A 25734-nucleotide genomic window follows, 5' to 3' on the forward strand; every position below is an offset into this window, starting at 1 on the left:
TTTCATAAAATAGGAAACATTATTGTTCAGTCTACTAGTGTGTAAATTCTCTTCTATCTAAATAAAATTCAAATAAATAAATTCTGTTTATAGTGTTAATATGAAAATGATTGGAGGACCTTTACAGGATACCAATTTTCAAAGAAAAGTTCAGTAGCATTTGAAGCAATACATATTTATGTACAATTGGGTAAAAATAGTCAATTAATTTTTCTTTATCTTTCAGTCACACTCTGTTCTGTATGTTCTGGATAAAGAGGATATACAATGTTTCAATAAGGATTAGTGGCTAAAGACACTTTAAAAGAAGGTAGTTGATCCTGATTTTCTGGTCACACATGCTCAAATCCATTGGACTTAAGAGTGAGTGTGTTGAAATGGATGCTCACAGCCCTCCATTGGATGGAGCACAGGGTCCCCAATGAAGGATCTAGAAAATGTACCCAAGGAGCTGAAGGGATTTGCAGCCCCATAGGAGGAGCAACAATATGAACTAACCAGTACCCCCAGAGCTCCCTGGGACTAAACCACCAACCAAAGAAAACACATGGTGAGACTCATGGCTCCAGCTGCATATGTAGCAGAGGATGCCCTAGTCGGTCATCAATGGGAGGAGAGGTCCTTGGTCCTGTGATGGTTCTATGCCCCAGTATAGGGGAATGCCAGGGCCAGGAAGCACGAATGGGCAGGTTGGTTATACAGGGTTAGGGGGTGGGGATAGGGGGTTTTCAGAGGGGAACCCAGGAAAGGGGATAACATTTGAAATGTAAATAAAGAAATTGCCTAATAAAAAAAAAGAGTAAGTGTGCTGACAAATTTAATTTTTATATGTAAATTAGAACTATCTGGCTTAATGATCTAGTTTCGTGAAAAAATCAATTTTAAAGTTAATCTCAAATTTTCGATATATAGCTTAAGGATGAAAATGAAAATAAATGGTTTCTTTGACATTAAACTGAATGAAATGAATCTCTGTGTGATTTGGTGGTACAAAATATCATCTAAAGGCTTCAGTGAGAATATTCACACAAGAGGGAGCACAGGAGCATATACCTTATTGACAAGGACGATAACCTTCCCGGATTCAGATGCCTGCTTCTTCTTGTCTAAGTGATCTTTGGTGATGTAAACAGCCACTCTGGTTTTCCCACTCCCCGTGGGGAGGCAGATAATAACATTCTTCCCATCTAGAGCTGGTTGGGCCACTTCCATTTGATAAGGTCTGAGCTGCAGTTCTGGCTCCGGGGACGCTCTTTTTGTCCCGATGACACTTTCATCTGAGGGAAGCAAAACATGGAAGAGTGGCGTAAGAGAAACAGCAAAGATATGAAGGTTTGGAAGCCCAGCAAAGATACGAAGGCTTGGAAGCCCCCAAACTGCAGACAGGATTTAGCTGCCTAAGGTCCTGTCCTCTGTGTTCCAAACCAATTCACATTCTGTTTACTGTACCAGGGAGTGTCAGGTCTGTCTTTCAGGACTGATCCAGGCTCCCTATGTTGGAGTGAATTAACAGCACAGAGGCCTTGGGAGGAGACAACTGGGGAAGAGGTGTCAAAGAGAGAGCATATCCTAGCTTGGATCGCAGAAAGGGTGTTGTGTGGGTTTGTAGGTTCCTATGGCTAACACAAAGGGTGTCTCAGGTCTTTGCTCAGTCTCTTGTCCTCTGGGTTTCCCTTAGCCCTCCTCCCATTAAAGCAAAGTCTGCTAGAAAGGAAGGCTGATTAGTCCTCTCTGCTCTCACGTCCGTTATTTTTGTATTAAAAAGAAAGAAAAATAACAGCTGGAACTACTTCCTTAATTTGCTAAGAACATCATCTAATAACTAAATGCCACAAAGCACATGAATGCTGTCATCTGCTGCTATCTGGGGGGACTTCAGGAGCTCAGGGGCTGCATGTAGACTGGAACATCACTTGTATGTAGTATATATATACTTACAAATCTGATATAGTGTGAATGCTTTATAAAAAGCTGTTTTTTATTGTTTAAGGAGCAATGACAAAATATTTCTATGTATTCAGTATAAATTTTAAAATATAGTTTGGATACACAGTTGACAGAATCTGTACAAGTGGCACTTGGGGACATCAAGAGCTGCTTCGGTGCGCGGTGTGTGTGTGTGTGTGTGTGTGTGTGTGTGTGTGTGTGTATTTGCATGCTCGTGCACATGTGTGTGTGCTCGTCTGTGTGGGAGAGAAACAGAGACACAGAGAAACAGAGACAGAGAAAAAGAGTCAAAGAGACAGAGAGTGTGGAGATCATTTGCATTTGAGGTTACTAGACTAGAAAACTTATTTAGGGAACAGGAAAGCGCTTCCTATACTGGCCTTTACTTAGTAATGTTTCCCTCAGCAGATAACACATAATTATGTAGTTTTAAGCTAAACTGTCATCAATTTGCCATGTAGTTTTAGTTTTCCTTTATTATTTCCTGATATGCAGATCTCCATACATTTGTTCTCCTGAAACCCAAATTAAAATATATTTATTACAAGTAGTTCCACAACATGCATTTTTAAAATAAAAATGCTGACAAAGTAGGTGCTAACATAGTGATTTTATAAATGCTAGAGTAATTTCATTATGACACATATCTTGTTTTAGATATATTTTGTTCAGAAGGAACCATGTTTTCTCATCTTCTTGGCCAAGAGGAAAGGATCTAAAATGTACTGCTCACAACGTGGAATGTAGGAAAACAAATATTATTTCAACTTAAATGCCCACCTGTGCTTTACAGCATCAGAAAAGATGAGACGACCATGCTTATCAGCCCTCCAGCACGCACCGGGTGGTGAGTGCTTACTCCCTTATCAATGGCCACAGTAAGACTAAACTAACACCATCCCATTAACTTTAAAGAACTTGCTGACAGCTCCATTTCCCGCAAACCGTTGATTCCGTTTAAGTGGGTTTTAACTTGCTGAGATAGAACTATCTGAACAGGTAGGAAAATTCACACCAAAAACCACTTAGTGAGAACCATTTACCAAGTAAGTAGGACATTTGCCTTCTATGCATGAATAACCATAGATGCAATACACTTAAGCTATGGTTGGATCATCCGCTGAGTCATTCAATGTTTTTTATGACAAAAAAAAATCACACAGATCACCAGCATTTTAAATTTACTTCCCATTATATTTCTGTAAGGTTCAGATTTATTTAATGATAATATTTCTTTTCCACCAAGTAGCGTTTTTAGGTAATGAAAATTTTAATATTTCTTCTCTACTGAAAGCATGAATTACTCAACTTTTCCCAAAAGAACAAGCTTATAATGAAAGATATATTTTAAGCAGTATCTAAATCAAGACACAGAAATCTGTATCAATGAATTCTCCATTAATGAATTCTCTATCAAAATCTTGGTATAGATTTAAGAACAACAACAACAAAAAATGCATTCCTCATAGTAATTGTATATACTTTTTGGTAATAAATATCCCACTTTGATTGTTATGTTTTCTATTATATCATTCTAGTAGCAAAACTTAAAAAGAGAAAAATAAAAAAAAAGATTTTCTATGTCTCTCTTCCAGAAACCCAAAACCCAAGTAAAATGAATGAGACCCCAGTGTACATGTTAGATAGAGTCTGAAAGTGAAGAGTCCCACCCTCTCCTGTGTTCTGCGAAGGTAGCCCTGCTTTGGAAAGACAATCTGGACAGTTGGGTCTAGCTCCAGGAAGTGGGGAGCTGGGCTGACCTGAGGGGAATCTTTGAGTTACAGCCTGAACAACTTGCTTCCTATTAGGTTGCGAGAGAAATAAGCAAGACAATTCACTCTCCTGCTTCCACAGTTGAGGGATGAGAAAAGAAGCAAACAGAGTAAGGTGGGTTTTTATTATGTTATCAGAACCAAAAGGGGATTAGAAGAATCAAAGCAAAGTCCGTTGCTTTTAAGGTTCGACCCCAGAATCAAAGTTACGAGGTTTCAAGGTTTCACTGCAACTGAACTGGTCATGTGCCAGAAATTCATTCTGAAGGCACCTATTGTATGCTATTCTGCCAAACTGAATTTATTTCTCTTATATTTTTGGTTATGAGCCTAGGCTCTAACAGTTGAACCACCTATCCAGCCTGAGAATTTGTCTCCCAAAGGACCTCAGTATAAGAAATTGAGATAACATATAACTTACCCGATACAGCAGTCTAGGTAAATAAATGATCTTACCTATTTTTGAGTCAAGACTAGAAGGTCTAGTGGGCAGCCAAGAGATTTAAAACAGAAAAATAGCGTGGACTTGGAGAAGAAAAATAGAGTTGGATTCGATGTGAGAAAAACATCCAAAGAAATATGCTGGGTTAGTGCTAAATATTCTGCCTGATTCTTGCCTTATCGCATCTTTTGACACAAGGATGGGAAAAAAAAAATCATCCATATAAGCAATGAAAAAAAAAGAGTTTCATCTTCTCTGTCACCAGAAGGAGAAAACCGGGCTGGAATCAATGAACCATGAGCCAGCATCCAGCAAAAACGAAATATTTCCTTTTGGTTTATTTATTTTTATTCTTTCCTCTCTCTCTCTCTCTCTCTCTCTCTGATGTAATCAATATAACCCAATTATGTAATCAATATGACCCGATTATATCATCAGTATAACCCAGATTATAATCAATTAAACCCAATAATGAAAATGGTATTTTAAATCATGTCAGGCTTTGAAATACACTGCACATTCCTTTAAAATAAAAGCCAACTGAAGATTTTTAAATTATATTACAACATGTAAATGGTCAAAGATGCGATGAAATAGAGTTTAAATAATACTATTCTATTGGAACTACACCATGTGGCAAATTTCATTCTCACATGGATTTTGACAGCTGAGTTATTCTTGGAGAGGAAAGGTCTGCCGCTGCATGTGTTTGAAATCGACAAAGCATCCTCTTACCTATAGTGTGTAACCACGGGGAAAAAACATTCCTATTGGACAAATATTAATAGACATCTTCTCAAAATAGCAGGAGGCACATTCTCCATATCAGGTCAATATGGATTGACAAAAAGTGTCACTGCTTTGAGAAGCAATATATCTTTCTAAAACTGGGGGAAAGAGAAATCTGGTATCCTAATTAGACTATTTAAGCTCAAAACGTTCTAGCAATTACATTCTGCTACAGTATGGTATGTCTACAAAGGTCATAATACGATTGCCTATGCCACCTTTGAAGGGGGATTAATGATATGAAGATGAAGGTCCCTTATGACATCAGCCTAAAGGTGAAAACAATTTCAGCTCTTGCAGTATTATTCAATGAGCCAACGTGCACTTTTAACCTTTCAGCAATTTACCAAAAGCTCTTATTAAACGACTTCTACTTGGCTTTGGTATGCACTTAAGGGTCAAATACTTCACAAATGTTATCACTTCTCAATTTTACTGCCCACTATGCAAAAATCATTATTTGCCTCTAAACATTGATTCATCTAGACCTTGAAGAGTGTTCTTGGAAAATGCATTTGCTTTTAAAAATGTTATTTGCCTTTGAAAATGTATTTGCTTTTCAAAAGTAGGTTGCGTTCAGATTTATCATGTCTTTCATGCCACATTGAAGACTAGAAATCAGCAAATACATTTGCTAACAGCTCTAAGTAGGCAAAATGCCCTGCAAATAGAGGATGTGTTTTAGATATTTATTGAGTGAATGAATATTGTTGAAAAGCCCTTACTTAGACAAATACAAATTAGGATAGGGCAAAGCAGCTTAAAACAACCCATATGGATCGTAACTATCAGCTAGAGTATATTTAGAGTTCTAGCATCAGTGGCATACAGTAGAAGTGGTATTAAATTTAACTATTTCACAACAAAGACAGAATGTCACATTTAATCCACACGGAGAACTTAACACTGACCGTATTGAACAGAAAAAAAAAAAATCTGATTTCCACCCCCTTTTTTTTAAATGCCAAAGTCATGACTGACATTTGGTGAACTGGCTTTCCTCACACTAACTTGTAAAGGATGTAGGAGTGCTCATAGGGAAATATATGTATACATACATACATACATACATACATACACACACATACACATACATATATATAATGGAAGCATGGTTTAATCTGACTTCAAACACTTTTAGGGCAAATGGCCATTCCTATGCAAAATATTTTTCCCCCGTTATTGTTCTATAAATCTGACAATGCAGAACAAAATGAACCATGCTGTATTTTCTACGTAGAAGCAACCCAATCACAAAGAAGAGTTAGATAACTTATTTCGTAATTTGTCAGTTTCCCTCTGGTCCTTAACTGGGTCATTGCCAAATCATTTTGCTTGTTAATTTTTGCAGGGCATTTTCTTCAGACTTTGAGGCTAATATCGTAGGGGGAACAGTGGCACATCAATAACCCATCAGCCACAGTTAAAAGATGCTAACCCTCCAGCTCTCAGAAACCACACATTCAAGAGATAGAATGAGATAATTCGCATCGATCAAGCAGGCAAGTTAGGAAGTCTAATAAGAGGAGGTATTGATAAAAGTAGGGGGATGCTGGGAAGCAGGGGTTCTAACGTCCTGTGGGTGTGAGAGGCAGCCAATATGGGAGAGCAGGATGGGAGATACCTACTCAAGTTTTCATTTACTGACCAAAACCCCATGTTCGCTCTGCTACTCCCAAATCCAAATCAGACCTCACTTAGTTTTACGTGTAATTTCAAGCTAGACTCTCATTTTAAGAGGCGCCCTATTAATCATCTGTAGTCACAATAACTTCGTCAGCAGTGTCAATATCCTGCCTTAGTACCTTTGACAATAAAAATAATCCTGTAAGAGATAAATATGCCAAATTGCACAAAGGATGTGGAGTGCAGTTAAATTCACAGGAGCAGATCTCACAAATAGAATAGGCACCGCGAGTCTATGAAACGTGGCTTAGGCCTGACCAAAAGACACACACTAGATCAAGATTAGAGTTGCCTTGTAAGACTTGAGCAAGTTATACTGTTAAAGAAAGTAAGTGGCAAAGTTCCAAAATGACTCGCTGTTGGAAAAAAAAAATTGCCTTAATTGCATAAATCCATTAGGGGAGGCTATGCACAGCCCCCGTGCGTTCCACTCTATGGTGTCTTATTTCACACTTTTTTTTCAGGTTTACACAACAGTTAGGCAGTACCTGAATCACTTCCCATGGTGCCTGAATCCCTGCCCATGTTGCTGTTATGTCCAAGACTTTCATCGAAGCAGCTGACACTTCCTTCTGCCAAACTTGTGTCTGATTCTGCAAAGGAAAACATTTTAAAATATTTAAAAAATATTTCTGAGAATAAACGTATTTTAACTGCACACCTCTACAGCACACAGCACATACAGTTCAATGCAAGTGGGGAAGGCACACCCAAGCAAGCCTGAAGAAAAGGTAAAGAGTGTCTCCCAGGCTCCACTGAAAATATCCTGCTGTGGATCAGCAGCTACCCAGAATGACTCAAATCCCCGTTACATTACCTACCCACAGTCCCTAACACCCAACGGGAAAGTAAAAGTGAATCCCTGCGCATCTGTGAGTTGAATTATGGATCTTACCTGTGCACATGAATTCTGTCTCCTAAAAAAGAATCTCTAAGCTTAAAAGCAACTTTTAAACAAAAATTAATATATATATTAAAAAAACAACATTGGGCTATTTCATGTAATAATGACGGTGGAATGAGCAAGGTATAAAATTTAATAAAGTATACAGAGCTGCTGACCAGTTATGGAATTACCCTTTCAGAGATAAATAAACATGAATTCAAAGAGCTCAAAAAGGATCTTCTCAAAGAGAACATGACTGACGTTTGGCATTACATTTGCTAGAGTCTGTGAGTCTGGAAATGTTTCTCTTTACTATAATTACAGGAAGCTGCCATCAACCAGAAATATGAATGGCAAGTGTATGCCCTTCACTGAATCCCATTGCTGCTCTTCCAGGTCAGGGTCATTCCTTTTTGACATCCTCCTTTCTTCTCCAGCTCATCTCCCAAGACGTATGCAGTCTCGTTGTCAAGAATCACAACTAACATCAACTGAGAAATCTCAGGGCACAGGAATTCTTGAAGCTGACTTGGAATCAGAAAGACCTGTAAAACTTGCTGTTCAGGTTGCTGTGATCCTAGGCCCCTCTTATGTAAGATGGGTGTGGTATCAATTACATTTTTTAACTTGATATCTACTGTGCAATGCTAGACACAATATCCCGCTGGCAGGAGAGCTTCGTTGAAATGAAAATCAAATGATACTCTCCTACCTATAAAAAGGATATCACATTCTATCTTATAATGTTCTTGTAATTAGTTCTAGTATGTAATATTTATACTTATAAGTCTTTAGGCAATTATCATTTCATCTCCAAACACTAGTAAACTATATTAAGATATCTGTAAGTTATTTAAAACTACTATCATTATAATTCCACTTCTAGACATATAGGCCAAAACATATCAGTGCCACATTTTTTAGCACTGAAATGGAAATAGATGAAAGCAAATACACTGTGTATCACTGGTATATTATTGGTATATTATTGGCTTGACAAGGAAAAGCTGTACAGTTCAAGGTTATTAGTATGTTCTTCATTTTACGTGGTTATTCATCCTGAATCAGATGAATACAGCTTCATTATGAAGGCCACTCCTTTTGAGTGTATGGTTAATGAGTTTGACAAACATTTCCCGTTCACATGTAGCCACTACTACAGTGAAGATATATTCATCATCCTACAAGTCGGCTCCAGCTGCTTGGCTCTCTCCACTGTCCCACTGTCCCTTGCCTGTCTCTGGTCTGGTTCCTGACTCCATGGCTTTACCCTTTCCAGAATGCCATGGGAGTGGATTCATGCACCATACAGCCTTCCTTTAACTTAGAGTATAATACTGTATAATACTGGAGAGTCATTTATGTCTTGTGTGTATCAGTAATTCCCTGCTTTTTGTTGTTGTGCCTTTGTCCCTATGGAGTACGTTCTTGGCATATTAGGCCTCTCCCTACAACTTGATTTAGTCCATTGACATCGAATGACAACACGGAAATTCAGACCATGCTAATCAAACATGTGAGACATCGTTAAAGATTAGAAGCTGAAAAGGAGGTTGTGCAAAGACTCTCAATGGACATACATTCTGTTTAAGTATATTAGCACAACATAAATACACTAATGTGAAAATACTGTGCTTATCAGTTGTCACAGATTAGCTCCGGAACTCAGATTTGAGGAATCCCTCATGATTACATGGGAAAACCTGTATATCTCACAGAGAGATTTTAAATATGGCACTTTGCAATTCCCTGAGGTATGTCTTGTTAGAAGCTCAGAGGCGAGTGTGGGATAGAACTGTCAAGTCGAAGAGCGTTTTGGGCAGATGTACTGATGAAAAGAGAATATGATTTGTAAGGGAAAGGCAAGGTGTAAAATGAGATGGGAAAATGTCACTGCAAAGATAATTCCACGTCTAGACATATAGGCCAAGATTTCTGTGGCAAAAAGTAAATTTCGACATATTTTTCCATTTGTTATTTTAAATGTAGAGTTGAGAGCTGAAGTACATTAAAGTGGCTGGAAAATGCCAATAAATACAATCTAGAAATTATGTATTGTTCCTGATACATTTTTAAGTGACTGTAATAGATATGGAAATCCTATTTGACCTTTCCCTTAATTTTCCAATAATTAGCAATCAAACTATAATCTTAAACTTATTCTCAGCATATGTAAAGTCAAGAATTTTCCCCAGCTTTGTTCTAGTATACGTGAGTTTGTGGCGGGAGCTTTAAACAGAGTGCACAGATAATTTATTGATAATTATTAATTGATAATTAATTAGTATTGTTACTAAATACAGAGCATGGTTGATTAAGTTCATTATTTGGCTATGCAGATTTAAATCTTGCACGGTGTCAAAACACTGAGTTCAGAGCTTTCCCCAGATGTAATGCAAATTATGATAGCATCTTCTGCAGTAGATACCCCCATTAGCAAGTCAACTTTATAGGTGAGAAACTGATGCTCAGAGAGGTTAAATGATTCATCCATGTCACCCAGCATCTCAGGGTTTCTTACTCACGGCGAGTACGGCTCACCATTTGAGTGCAGAGGCTCTTTAAGCTTCTGCATCCTTGGTGCAAAAGGAAATGAAGCTCATGTTAAGAAATCAATTTCACTGCAATGTCAAATTTTCCATAAAAAACTTAAACCATTTTATCTTTCCAAGAAACAAGTTAAGAGAGATGTTTGCACTTTGCTAAGACATTCTGACTCACGGATGGACACCAACTTTCCACCCACCCCTGCACACTCACATTTGCACACACATCACCAAGGGACGCTTCCGTCTTCAGAGCACAAACTCAGTTGCAGCAGCTCTGTTAGAGGTCACTGTAGCAGTAAGAAGGAGGCCAGCGTGCTCCATTGCTTTGTTTAAAGTGTATACCAACCCCCAGCTTCTCCTTCCTCACAAAAAATAATGTACTTTCCCAAACAGCACATTTTTGTGTAATTTTATTTGTTCTTTCTTAGAAATAGAGTTATTAAAAAGAAAACAAATTTATCATGAAAGAAAATAGTATATCTCCAGCAACACTAAAACTTCCTTCCCTGCAGTTTTTACTTGAATTCAATTTAAGAAAATGTGTATGCATGTGTGCATATGCACACACGTACACATACACACACCTCCAGAAAAGCAATACCAAGAAATGATTGACCTGTTATGTCACAACAACAATAGCAAACAATGTTTTAAGTTTATGCACCAAAATTGAATTGCTCCAACTGATTTACTTAGGATTCTCGTGTTTCTGTCTTTGAATTTTTCAAGGCAGGTCAATCTGGGAGGTTCTAATATCCACAGTCATGTATGTTGCATGTTTTCTGTTAAAGAAGACACACAAAATAGAGGCTGGAGTTAGGGCTTTGCTTTGAAGAGAACAGGTGTGTTGGAGACCATTGAAGCCTCCCAGATCTGAGTTCAGCCACTGCTCACAGGTGGCTCGCTTTTATTTAAAAATATATAGTCGCTTCTATAGTTTTAAATTTTATTGTAAAAATGATCCTGTTAAATCAGAGACAAGAGTTTTGAAGGGGAATAAACTCAAACTCTTATAGAGTTGTATCGAATATTGAGATCATAGTGTTAAGTGGGTTTAATTGACTTTTACATATGTCATTTTCTTCTAAGGGAATTATCAAAGCCAACTACGAAATAAATTTGAAAATGGCAGTCATGTCTATTAATATAGTTGTCTATATCTAATTAATTGGAAGCACAGAAAGTTATACTTGTTCAATTAAAAGATAGAATGGATTTTCAAAATAAGAAAAAATAAAGAATAATAACAAGTAAGATAAAAACAACAGCTTTGCTTACAATGACAGTAGATCTCTAAGAGAGGCTGTAAAATCATGTGTGGGGGCTAAAAAACTCTTCATTTTGGAAACACGTTTTGAATATTTTGGTAATAGTAAAAAATATTACTGAAATCTAAGAAATTTCATATTTTTTAACGTGTTATAGACCTTAAATAATTTTAAAACATTTTTAAATCGTTTAGAAACCAAAAAAAAAAAAATTACAATAAAATATTGAAAGCAAAAAATAGGGAAGGGGGGGTTGGTGAGTTTAGATTCATTTTCATGCAACGTCTGCCCTCTGCTGGAATATACGAATATAGCAAGCAATGAAAAATACTGTGTTTTCTTCAAGGAGTTAGGCTTCCTTAGGTAAAAATCAACTTCTTTTCCCCCAGGTAGACTTTCTCCTAGCTTAGAAACTTTTCACTCTGCAGACTCTATCTTTTTGTTCTCGCAAAAACAATCCACCATAGCTTCTCCGCGATGAAAAGTGGGTTTACATCCTTGGCGAAAAACAATATTCCCTGTTCTACTCTCTCCGGAGCTGGCAGGGACACGGGGTCTACACCTCACTGGGTCTCATCTCCCGGTGTAGTGTGCTTTTCTCTTACTGTGACCTTGCCTTGAACTTGAGCATCATACTCATCTTTCCTCCAGTTTCATCATCCTCTTGTCAAAGATCATCCCAAAAGCTTGAAGCATGTCCTCATGTTGGAACAGACCCAAGGCTGCATGGACCCCTTAAGTGTGCTTTCTTTCATCCTGCTAATAATACATATTTCCTTTTCTTTAGAAATAACAATCTTTTCTTTGAGAGGAAATAGATTACTTTTATTTTCAGCTCTATGTATATGGCTCTACACACACACGCTCACATTTTGGTCTGTCATAGTTCGCTCTGTGTGCCAGGGAACATGTGTTCCTGCAGAATGGAGAGAAGCCACCTCCACCCACCTTGCATATTCTATCCTGGATCCAAGCTTCTAGGAAATGAGTTCCCCAAAGAGAAAAAGAAAATCTCTCTCAGAGCCACAGGCCCACATGGCCATCCACGGAGCTTCTCTCTGCTCCTGTTTATAGATGTGTGTGTGTGTGTGTGTGTGTGTGTGTGTGTGTTGTGTGTGTGTGTGTGTGTGTGTGTGCGCATGTGTGTGCGTGCATGCAAACTGAAATATGTCAGCTAGAATTAAATGTGAATCATTTGTGATGATGTTGGCTTACCTTGTATCATCTATGCCTGTTAGTTATCCTTTGCGCCGGGGTCCAAACACAGAAAGAACTTATTAAAATATAGGGGTGTAAAAGCGACTACACCCACCAGAAGAGCTTGTTCCTTAACTTAATGATGAAGGCACAATGTCCTAAAGTGTGGTCAGTCACAACTGTAGACCTTGAAGACCACACTAGAAGTCTCGACATTAACAGGACCATGGGCTGGAAGATGTGAACTGGAGATTTTTAAACTCAGAGATGCCTGTTGGAAAGGCTGAAGGCTCTAAGCAACCCAAACCAGACCGCAGGGAAGTACAAGTGCAGATATCATTAAGGGTGCACAGGTAATGTTCAACAACAAGTTCTTGCATTTCTGTCCCTTGCAACCCTGTTACATCACATTTATGACACACTACAAGCTTTCGTATAACTTCCTTTACTAATGACATCCATTCAGTCTGAAATGTTATCAGTCACTTCTGTTCACAAACCTACCAGAAGGCAGCCCTCCCTGGCTCAGACGAATGTCTGTCCTTCCCTCCTAGCTAACTTCTTTGGAGAAACCTTCCTTCCCACTCATGTCTACCTCTGAACCCTTTAACCCTTTCCTTTCCATTGATTTTCCATGGCGTAATTACTGTTTCTCCTTGGGAGCATGTAATATATGTTTTCTTACCAAGGTCGTATAATTTTAAGATATGAACACAATGGTTTGATGTGATCTGACCACTTGCTTCTTGCTAGGAGTCTGGCTCTCAGACCTTTGCAACTCAGGATAGAGAAGGTAAGATCTAATAAACAAATTAAATTCTGTTATGGTTCTGCTAAAAATGTTGTTTGTAGTGATAAAATAAACCAGCCTAAATTAATTTCACTGTAGAAACGCACCACTCAGTTTTCATATGGATAAAAATACCTATGGCATTATCGTTGAACTCTGGATGACTGGTAGCCCTTTTAAGATGGCTGTGCAGTTGTGAGTCACATAACACGCTCAGTTTGAAAAGAAACATAAAATCCTTTATAAGCATTAATCACAACATATTCGTATTCCTTCCTCCCCCTCCCTCTCTCTTCAAATTACTCCCTACCCTTAAATGGCCCCAGTAGCACTGTAAATCCTCAGCAGTCAATGGTAATAACTAAATTTAAGGAAATATAAAGGATAGCTCGCTCAATTTGAGCCAATTCTGAAACAGTAATATATTGCTACCGCAATGATCTTCCTTTAGTTTCAAATGTTGTGGCATTTATTTCTAGGTTTCTAAAAATCACTAGATTTTCTACAGGATAGTGATATGGAACATTATTCTGATCCTTAAGTGCAAGGATAAATTTTGTGATACTATCACAGAAATAAGTATAGACCAAGCCTAAGATTGGACTTTGGTCTATGAAAAGGAAAAAAAACAAAAACAAAAAACAAAATAACAAAACAAAACAACAATAACAAAAAGTGCTGTGACAGATTGGACCAGGGAGAAAGAGGCTGTTTTATAAAGGTCAATTTTTAAAACCCCTCCTACAGAACATGATCTATGCAAAATATATCCACAATATATTCCAAAGCATAATGTCACCGGATAAACCTAAGGAGTTGAACATATGGGGGAATGAAAAAGAAGGTATTACAGTCTGAAAACAAGCAGGTTGGTGAGCTCATTAGCTGGGGTGGAATTTTAAAATCTTCACGTGAACGAATATATAAATCAAAATATACACATGCGTGCTGGGTCATGGGCCCTATGTATTCACACATGGCTAGTTACATTATCATTTCCCACTCTTGAACAGAGAAATCCTTTCTCTTTATAAATGTCAAAGCGCCCTCTGCTGATCATTCTGAGGTACTTGCATTTCTAGAGTCCAAACAAGGTGCTCTAATGGATCCAGAAGAGAAGCTTGGGGGTGGGTGGTTGTTATGCAATGTTACATAAAAGTGTTCCTTCCAAACTCAATAGCATTTCCCTTGTTTGAAATCTCATTTGCTACACTTTTATTTTACCACAGTACTTTATTTCCTAAAATGTAATAATAAAATCTCCACGTTAAAATGTAGCTACTCACTTGTTTTGACAAAGCAATAACAGATATTTAGAAATGACTCTTTAACTTTTCTGGAAACGTACAGAATTAAAATAATCCATAGAATGGGTTAAGTCCCTTTGGAGTCTTCCATGTGAATTTGGTCTAAGAAAACATCAAAATTCTGTGATATTTTCTTGTTCTAGACTTCAGAAGGCAGAAGAGCCGTCTACACCATGACAGTTCTACACATTAACAGTTCTAAAATGTGCAGAGGCTGTTTAGAAGTTACTGTGTTAATTTGGGAAAGGCAATGCTTTAAAGAAAACTTTGGATTATTTTAATTAATAACTGCATTTTAAGGCGGAGATAGCATCTCTCTTAAACATTTTTCTTTATTCGTGAGAATTTCATACATGTCTTGAATAAGATATTATCATTAGTCCCATTTTCCTCCTCCTGCTTCCCCTAAATTCCCCATATTTCCCTTAATGTGTCTCCTACCCTACTTCACGTGTGCGTAATTCCAGTCAGTGCTGATGTGCAAGCAGTCAATTCTGAATGATGAATGAGCAGAAAAGAAGAGATGCCAATGCCCCACAAGTGCTCAGAGGGTGAAATGACCATCTAGAACCATCCACAGGAGATTCTAGTCTGTCACCCTTAGAAGGAAGGATAAATGTCATTAAAGATCGGCTCAGTGCAAGCCACTGCGGTGACTGGTGAGGTGTGGAGGAGTTAGAAGGTTGTAAAAATGACTCCCAAAGGATCTTCATGGAAAAGCTACTTACACCTAATGGGCTTAAATGCAACAAGTTACCATGAACTAAAAGACATGCAAATGGTTTCAGAAAGATTAATAAGAATATTCTGACCTAAGTTTCAAACTTCTCTTTCCTTTTATTACTGCATATTTTAAAAAATAAAATCCAAGTTTACAAAACGCATGCAGCTTAGGAAATAAGATTTGTTGTTGCTGCTGCTGCTGTTGTTACTTTTAGCAATGACGAGGGGTATTAGCCCATCTTGTTAGAACACAAAATAAACACATAGTATCTTTATCAATAAGCTGTGCATGTCGTTATGTGAATAGGTACCAGGACCTATGGCATGCTTCCGCAAATATTTTCATTGTTAATACTAAGAACGACTGGACAGGCAAAATCCTCTATTAAATTTAGCAGTAAGTATTGTGAGGCAAGTAACTCCACAGAGTAGCAGGGCACTTGCCCAGCACTAGAGAGGTCATAAATCCACAAAATGAAACAAACAAACAAACAAACAAACAAACATGAAGTGAATTCTCTGGGCTAACAAGTTGTTTTGTTTGTTCATTTGTTCATTGGTAATTCTTGGTTCATAAGATCAGATGAACATAAGATCATAAGATCAAGATGAGCACAAGACAGAAACACCGTGAGCCATTTATCAGCAGCTGCACCTAAAGCAAAGCTCTGGAGTAAAGGCATCATGTCTTCACAAACAAGCGACCCTCCATCATCATCAATCATCATCATCATCATCATCATCATCATCATCATCATCATCATCATCGGCTTGGAAAGGCTCAGGATGGAACTAACCTATTCACAGATGCAGACACTGGAAAACCCTGAAGGTCAGAGGACTCCTGTGAGCCCGACGGGCTTCTAGAAGCCTGTCCAGCTTACTATTCGAGCTCACTCACCCACTAACAGGTATTTGAATATTTCGCACTAAGCTTAGCCCTAAGGTGAATTGTATGGCCAATCTCACAGAGTGGGAAGTTCCCCAGGGGCTGCGGCCTGTTCTGAGTTTCTCACTGTGTGTACAGGATTAACCAGGAGCTCTGGTACAGAAAGAAAGATTATGAGGGTTTTCTGTTTGCTTTGTTTAGTTCTTTGTATTTTAAGTAAAAGAAGTGAAGGAAGGGAAAGGAGTCAGAGAGGCCTTCCCCTACACTGGGGCACCGAGCCTTCACAGGACCAGGGGCCTCTCCTCCCACTGATGCTCGTCAAGGCCATCCTCGGCTACATAGGCGGCTGGAGCCAAGGGTCCCTCCCCATGTACTCTTTGGTTGTTGGTTTAGTCTCGGGGTGGGGGGAGTCTGGCTGGTTAATATTGGTAAAAGCAAGAAGAAACTAACAAGGAAAACAGAGCCCTAGCCCTTTCTATCCACTATGGCCATCACGATGACCCCTATTTTCTCACAGGGTCCATACTAAACAATAAAATAAATCCTTATATTAAAGAATAGAGAAATTTAAAAATCTGGCCTTTAATCTCACCCATTAACTTTAATTTCATTAAACCCAGGCTAGACAACTGCATGCTGATGGGATGGCTGTGTGTGATGCAGGCTCATCTCAGTTCACACACCAGCTCTTACTGGTGCGGGTTTATAGGATGCCCAGTGACACCCAACAGCATCAGGTAGCACACAAAGACCTGTATGTCATGAGTCCCCTCATCTGGATGTGACGTTGCTGTGGCATCGAGGTTTCTGAAGGAAGGTACAGCTCAGGTGCTCACTTACCAGAGAAGCCAAAGCCCGTAGTATTCAGGTCTAAAAGCTTTACTAGTCTATGCCTTAAACCTTCGCTGCTGCGTGTTTGATCAGAGCCACGGGCAGCAGGTGCCTGTGACCTTGTGATGGAAGTGGAACCTGGAGTCCAACTCTGCATTTCAACAAGACCCCCTTGACTCTCCACCTGGTGGCTCATTTGATCACAAACACCTCAGAAGCAGTGCAGACGAGTGTGCCAGTAATCTTCCATACATGAGAATTTTAAAAAGAAAGAAAGGTTCCATAAGAGCAGAAAAGGGATAAGAATACACAGTGTGTACACATATAGAAATTTCACAACAGATCTCATTAGTTTTCACAATTTACATATATTAAGAATTATAAGTTTAAAAACCTAATACTATGAATGGGATTAAAAAAAAAACAATGTAAGCCTTAAGAATGATATTACTGAGGAATGATATCTTATCTATTTAAATAGTTCATATGAACCTAGAGAAAAAAATACAAATGTGTTAATATGAAAGGTGGCAGGTGCTCAAAAACAGCCCGAGAGGAGGGATTAAAAAATAATTGTACAAATNAGAAAAATTCAAATCTGTATTCAAATTATCAAAATATTGTATTTTAGTAGCAAACTGTACAGAGAGTGGAAATGATGTTGCACACTCATATGGCAAAGGTTGGGAGAAGAGGGTACTCATTTAGTTGGGAAGAACCCACAAATCAGTGTAAATTCCTACAGTGAGAGTTGACACTAAGTATCAAATGTGTTAAAACTGTATAAATCGTTTGACCCAGAAACTCCAATTATATATGCTCCTAATGAGTTAAGAATGACATAAGTGCAGAGGGCTCTAAAGGCATTGTTCACGATGCTGTAATTTGGAAATGCACTCGGTGTCAACACTTGTTTAATTGCATCCAAATGATGTTACTATTATCCAGTCAGTAAAAAAAAAAAAACAAAAACCTAGCAACACCTAAAATGAGCACAGGAGAAATTGCAGTTCCACACCCAGGTATGCAGAAGGAGGGGCATCCCAAATGTTACCCCCGTACTGGATACTGCGGGGACATGGGTGGCTTCACGTGTCCCTATGAATTCCAGTTCTTCTACAGTGCAGCCTCATCCCTTCAGGGATAGGAGGACTGGCTCAAGCAAGTTTAGACTGGAGGAAAACTGGAATGTTTTTAGACACAGCTATTTTTTAAAAGTCAAATTGTGTATTTACACAATTTGACAAATTTGTAAGAATATAACATACCTAAAATTCATTGCTTATTGTTCATCTGACTGGATTACACTCTGCTCTTTTTTTAAATAAAGTTAAACTATATTATTTCCTCTTTCCTCTTCTCTCCAACTGTAACCCCACCCCTACACAGGCCCTCTGCAATTCATGGCCTCTTATTCTTTAATTGTTGTTATTCACACACACACACACACACACACACACACACACACACACACATACACACACACACACACAGGAATAAATATTTAAATACAGCCCAAGAGTCTGCTTAGTGTTGTTTGTATTTTTTGTTTTTAGGGCTGATCCCTTGGTATTAGATAACCAAGTGGGGCTCCATGCACGAGGAGGGAGTATTAATTCTCCCCCTCTGCAGGCATTAATTGTCTGTAGTCCTTCCTCAGTGGCAGATTGGAAAGTAATTTGGCAATCATGAAAGATGAGCACTCACCCGGGTCAGTTATCACATAAGAAAGGCCACACATTATTAGAAAGTGAAATTAGAAGCAAACATGTTCCTATTCCTCCTAGTATATCCATTTAAACATATTTAAACCTAAGAGTAGCAGTTTTAATTTAATCTTCTCTACAATATTATTTGAATAACAACCCTCAGTCACACCAGGGTCCAAATTCCCCTTGTGTTCCCTAGGTTCTGCTGTCATAAAGGGGCCGACAGAGGCTTTTTGGATACACAAAGCATTTTCCCGTGCCGGGTACCTGTGGTCACAGACGAATCTTCACCAGAAGCCCCTGCCGCAGTGTCCTCTGCGTTCCAGGCCTCTGTCTCCAGACTTGACTCATCCACAGCGGGCAGAGGGGGCTCATTAGCTGCAGGCCCATCTCTGTGAGACGAGTTAGCCAAGTCTGTGAATCGGTAAGTATCAGATGTAAGTGACAGGGTAGCACGGGTTTCCACAGAATGTGTACAGATGCCACTGGTGCGCTTAAAAGGTAGCGGGGCCTGTTTCCCGTACACTGTACATACACTTTCTAACTTTGGCATTTCCAAAGACTTGGTTATTTCAGGGTGACACAAAAGAGACGTATTTTTACTTTTAACGTGACTACAGTTGAGGATCTGTGTAACAATCACATTTTACATGGAAGGACAGGCTAGTGAAATACTAACTGAATCACACCGAGGAAGTGAGATGACTTCCTGTCTGACCGTCCTCTTTGGGAAGCCACTCACTGACCTGAGGACTCTGCTCTCTATCTAAGGCTGAATTAATGGAGATGCAAATTGGGTGGCTTTCTTTAGCCTTTCCTTGCCATTTTGTTGCTGCCTCCATGCTCATGAGATGTGCATCTGCTTTAATGTCAGACTGAATCCATGTGTTCTGGAATCCTGGGATTTCTTATTTTAATTGAGTGAAATCTTCTGTTTTCTCTGTTCTTCCATTTTACCTTTCCTGTTCTTTGGCCTCCAGCACACATAAGTATTTAAGCCACAACCTGATGGTCATGATGGCCCCATGGGGGAGCCTATGAATACAGGCCAACACAAGCCCATAAACCTACTCCATACACTATGAGATCTGGGGGAGGGCCATTTACATTCTCTTTCGAGCTCTAGGTCAGGGGCCTCCCACTCTGTGTTTTGTCGATGATGGTGTTGTGCTGCAATGTTTAAAAAAGCAGAGACCAAGAAAATCAAGTTTCTTGTCCTTGTGAAACTTCAATCTGTCAGAGGGGTTTGAAGCCAAAAATACAATTCTTTAAAAGAAAGAAAGAGCCGGGCAGTGGTGGCACATGCCTTTAATCCCAGCACTTGGGAGGCAGAGGCAGGCAGATTTCTGGGTTTGAGGCCAGCCCGGTCTATAGAGTGAGTTCCAGAATAGCTAGGGCTATACAGAGAAACCCTGTATTGAAAAACAAACAAACAAACAAACAAGAAAGAAAGAAAAAGAATATGTATATATTATAATATATTATATATACACATATAATTGTAATTATATATATTAAGAATTGTATTTAAATGTATTAATAATTGTCCATACATATGCACATATAAGATATATATATATATATATGAATTATATATATATATGAATTATGTATATATATGAATTATATACACAATATATATAAGACATATATAGTTTTTTTTCCGGATTATCTCACCCAGAAAAGCAAGTGCAAAACCCATCCAGCCTGGTGTGGAGAATTTCCTAAAGAAAATGACTATGGCTTCCGACGAAGCTAAACTGACAATATTTATAGCTACTAGCTATTATAGTACTCCCATGCCCCTTTAAGGTACTCCCATGTCCCTTTAAGACACTGGTCACTCTACAGTGTCAGATCCCGCAGCCCAAAGAAATCAGGCCACTCCACCAACACCTAACTCATGGCCCTACCCTGTACAACACCTGGCTGCTGATCCTTCTTGCCACATGGCCTATAGCAGACTGCACCTCACAATGTAGACCTTCCTGCCACCCCTCACTCCTCTTCCCTCACTCCTCCCTGTCTCACCCTCCTGTTGAGGAGGTTCTACCTTTATTCTGACCTTAACCTGCTCTTCTAAATGAAACCACTCTATGGTTTAAAGGCAAGTGCATCTTCCCTTTCAAGCCCACTATGCTGTTTCTCATACACCGTCCCTGACCTCCAGGCTCAGCCTTTCTACCCCTAAACCTCATTCCTGATCAGCAACTATGTGTCAGTTCCTTTGAGTAGCCCACACAGTGAGGGATCTCTTCTTTTTCTTTATTTAACAGTTACTAAATTTTAAAATGATGACAGCAGGTACTAGAGAGACTGCTCAATGATTTAGAGCACTTGCTACTCTTCCAGAGGACACAGCTTTGATTCTCAGCACCCATAGGGCAGCTCGGAATTGTCTGTAATTCCAGAGTCTGCTGCTTTTCTGGCCTCCTGGAGCACTCAGGCCTACAAATGGTGCACAGACATACATGCAGGCAAAACATACAGATACAATTAAGTAAACAATAAATAACTAATAAATAAAATAGTCCATTTACTTTATAGCTACCACAAATCCATGTACATATATTGAATAATTTACTTCTCAGAATGACCTAGCTGGTAAGTGATATTATTGTGCCCATTTCACAGACAAGTAAGGTGAAACCCAAGGAGGTCTAGTAGCTGAACAAAGGTCACAGGTCCAGGGAAAGAGCCAGGAGCACATAAGCATTTGGATTTCAAGCCTGGGGTCCTCTACCATGGTGACATACCATAGTCCGGATGCTTAGCATACCCCATTTCTCACTGTGTCCTCAATGATAAGAAAACAGGGAAATGCTTGGTTTTGTTCCTCATCTTAAAAGCCCACAGTCGTAGTATAAGCTAAAATTTCTCGAGATCTTCTGTATTTTGATTAATGATTCTTTATTTTCTTTTCCATTTTACCATAACCGAGCAGGGAGAAACACATCCTCTGCCATCCTTCTAAATCGACCCAGGGAGGTTGCTACTTCCTGGTCGGAAAAGTGGATAAGGAACTTAACATGAAAGTGTGAAGACCTGAGTTCAAATCCCAAGAACCCACTGGAGGCAGGAAAGGGTAGGGCATGTCTGTTATGTTCCTTTCGAGATGGGAGGCAGAGGCAAGAGAATGCAGGGAGTCTGTGGGGGGAGCCAGACGGGTGTATGCAGAGAGAATAATAAAGAAAACCTATCCCAGACCAGGTATAAGAGGACAGACACCCAACGTGGTCCTGTAACCTCTTCATGTTCCCTGTGGCACAAAGACCCCTGTACATGCAGAGCGATACAAGTGAGCATGCTCCCCTACCCCACATACACAGAGAGAAGGGGAGGGGAGGGAGAGTGGGAGACAGAGACTGACTCACAAAACTCCTACCTGACTTGTTTCAAGTTTTCAAATTTTTAATTAAAATATAATCACATTAATTTCCCCCTTTCTTCCTTCTAATCCTTCCTATATGTCCCGGTTCTAACCCCTCCCATGTCCCCCTCCCACTTCCTCTCAAACTCATGACCTCATTTTCTCTGATTTTTCTTGTTACGCTCAAACACACACACACACACACATACATGACTATAAAATACTACTTGATTGATGAGTCTATTTGGTTTTGATTGAGAGTGTATGATTTCAGAGCTGACTACTTTGATAATACATTTGAGAATGTATTGCTGGGAGATACAAATTCTCCCTCTCTTAACAGCCATTAGCTGCTGATGTCTGTGTGTGTGTGTGTGTGTGTGTGTGGCGCGCGCGCGTTTATGTACTTGGTCTAGGAGTGGGCCCCATGAGGCATGAGGCCTGTCCCTCCTGTTGCTATTATCGATGTCTGGGTCTTGTTTAGGCAGCATATTGTTGGGTACCATGGCTGTGGCTTCCTTATCCTTTCAATGAGACAGTCTCGCAGCAGACACTTCCTGCTTCTCTAGCTCTTACAGTCTTCATGCTCCCTCTTCATAGCCCCTGAGCCTTAGGTACAAGAGTTGTGTTTCAGACTCCTCCATCCTGGCCCTGCTCCCCTCGGGCAGCTGATGTGCTCTTTGTAATGTTCTCCAATGCAAAGAGAAGCTGCTATTATTATTTATTTATTTATTTATTTATTTATTTATTTATTTATTTATTTATTTATTTATTTTTACAGTCCAGTTGCTACCCGCATCCTGGTCTGCCCTCCCACAGTTCCTCATCTCATTCCCCTCCCTCCATCTCTAAGAGGATATCCTTACCCACCCCACCCCACCTCCTACCCCTCCATCTCCCACCCCCTACCCCCCCCCGACCTCATCACTTCAAAATGTTGATTCTAAAATCCCTGACATTTGACACTACAGTTTGAGGCCTCACTTAAATCTCAATTGCATTGCCTACGAAATCGTCCTGATAACATTGGAAATACCTGTGCTGTCTTCTGGGCAGCCTCCACCTGTCAGTTCTTGGACCAGTGCATCATTTCCAGTTTGGCGCAGAACATCCAGGAAGGTAGAAAACCAGTTATCCTTTTGCACAATCCTTCTCAGCAGCTCTCTTACACCCGACTCATTCCCACTGTTTCCTGCAGCAGAAATCTATTATTTCATCAGAAAAGAAGGAAGAGAAACACCCTTTAAACATATTAAAAGTGAAAATATCCCAAAGTGAAAACCAAAGGGTAAGGCATACATATGAACAAAGGCTTACATTCAAATGTTAAAGAATACCGCAGTGTTCCGTGTAGCTATTCTAGAATCTATCAGGAACAAAACAAACAAACAAACAAACAAAACAAAAACAACCAAAAACAAAACAAAACAAAACAAAACATTGAGCCAAAACCTCTTCTATGTATGCAAATTTTTTAATGCAGAAAAAATTGCAAAGTAGGCTGATGAGGTAGGTCAGTGGTTAGATGTACCTGCTGCTAAGTCACACACGCTGAGTTCAGCCCCTACATGGAGGAAGGGGAACGCAAGTTCTCACAAACTGTCCCCTGACCTCTACATATGCATCACAGCACATTTCCTCCACAGTGTCCCATTTCAAACTAAAATTCAAAACAAAAAGTTTAATAAAAAGGAAATACTAAAATAACTGCCAGATTAATAATAAATGCTTCGCTTGAACTCCTACTAACAAAGCCCAAAGAAAGTATTTTCAGTTTGTATCCCTGTTGTATCTCCTGTGCGTGTATGGGTATGTGCATGTGTGCCCACAGATGTGTTTGTCTATACATGCACTTTATACCAGATCTTTACTATCATCTTTTATTTAGTTCTTCTTTTTATTTGGTGGTCTAACTGAACTAGGAACTTACTATTTTGGCTAAACTAGCCAGCTCTGCCTATCTCTATCTTCCAGAATGTAAGACATTTTTTTTCAGTATATTTTGGACTTGCTATTTTCTTTCAACCTCATTGATGAGGTTTATAAATGAGGAACCAAACATTGCATGGCCACTTCCTTGACTGTTATCACTCTGGAACCAAGTAGTTAGTGATGCAGATTTACCTTCTTGCCTATTTAATATTTGCAATATTTATTATTGCAAAGACATTATTTCTCCAAATTTTTGTGCATTCAATATCGGAACTCAGTTTCCCTTTCCTTTTTAGATATGTAATCACCATTTTCTTTCTCTTCTACAGTAATCTAACAAATCATTTTAAAAATGTGCATCACCTGCATAGTCATTATCAAAGCTCATATTCCCAGTTCCAAATAGAGTAATAAACATTTGGAGAAAATGCTAACTTAGGCTGTGCTACAAAGGTCCCAAAGCTCATAAGTATCAGACATGGAACTTGGATCCTAGGCAACTGAGTTTCTGGCATGCATGCAGGCTTCTTGAGCTATAATTCCAGCTAAAAATTTCCTCCAGTTCTAAGTACACTTTCTGGCAAGAAGTGGTTAAAACAACTATCACCTGATGCATTTTATCCATTTCAGGCCATCTCCCCTAAGGTCATTTTTTAAGAAGTTTCTTTCTTAGTCCTTGTGCTTACTCTAACTTCAGTAATCTCACATTGGAAAAAAAATCTTTGTCTGTTCTGGAATTTGCAAGATTTTTATTGATTTCTGGTAATCTGAAAAACAATTGCTACCCACATACGTAAGACTGATGTGAGATTCTTATTTCAACTCAATACTATTTTTTTTTATCATTATACCTTTTCATCAGCTTTAACTCTGACAGAAATAACCAGGATTTTTCAAAGGACAGTGACTAAAGCCTTGTAATTAATATTCTTGTTAAATTCTAAGGGTATTCTATTACCCAAATTTCCTTCAGTCATTATTCTATCATTTTTATGTCTCATAGCATAATCTGAGATTTCATACTTTCTGTACCCAGGCATATGAGAGTCATGATGCTGTACTGTCTCCCATTGATTTTTATTATTTGAATGTCAAACTACATATACTACCTGTGGGGTTTTGTTCGTTTTTGGTTTTTTCTGTATTTTCCCGATAGCTTCATCAATGCTCTCAGTTTTTAATGTCTTCCAGTTTTGGTGCTGGACAGCACAGCATCTGAAATTGTGTTCTCACTGCCAGTGACCATATTTCTTTGCTTCTCTGCCTCCATAGTAACAAAGGTGGGGCAACGCATACACAAGTGATGACATTAGAGTGTGTCACTAACACAGCAGCTGCCATCATGGCCATGAACAGCATCGCAGAGGCTTGTAATCATACTGTTCTCTTAAAATCTTGCAGTGATATGCAGATTCCAGCAGATACACACACTAACTCCAATTCCCAGGAGGTTAATAAATATCGATTTACAATTGTAGCAGGACAATGATTCCCTACCTAACTGGAAGTTTTCCTTGTGAACTTAAAACAAAAATATTCATAGATACCATATGTCTTAGTCAGGGTTTCTATTCCTGCACAAACATCATGACCAAGAAGCAAGTTGGGGAGGAAAGGGTTTATTCGGCTTACATTTCCATACTGCTG

General features: G+C 39.0%; 1 protein-coding gene across 1 annotated transcript in view; it reads right to left on the reverse strand.

The window, feature by feature from the left end:
• Ifih1 (interferon induced with helicase C domain 1) overlaps positions 1–25734 on the reverse strand; it is a 50108-nt gene that overhangs the window by 19315 nt on the left and 5059 nt on the right. The window contains exons 2-5 of the mRNA XM_021193536.2: positions 23192–23360; positions 19053–19199; positions 7125–7229; positions 1054–1277 (exon numbers count right to left, since the gene is read on the reverse strand). Of these exons, the coding sequence (XP_021049195.1) occupies positions 1054–1277; positions 7125–7229; positions 19053–19199; positions 23192–23360 (645 nt within the window). The remainder of the gene's footprint in view (positions 1–1053; positions 1278–7124; positions 7230–19052; positions 19200–23191; positions 23361–25734) is intronic.

The sequence above is a fragment of the Mus pahari genome, chromosome 3, assembly GCF_900095145.1.
Source record: "Mus pahari chromosome 3, PAHARI_EIJ_v1.1, whole genome shotgun sequence".
In the NCBI taxonomy this organism is placed as follows: Eukaryota; Metazoa; Chordata; class Mammalia; order Rodentia; family Muridae; genus Mus; species Mus pahari.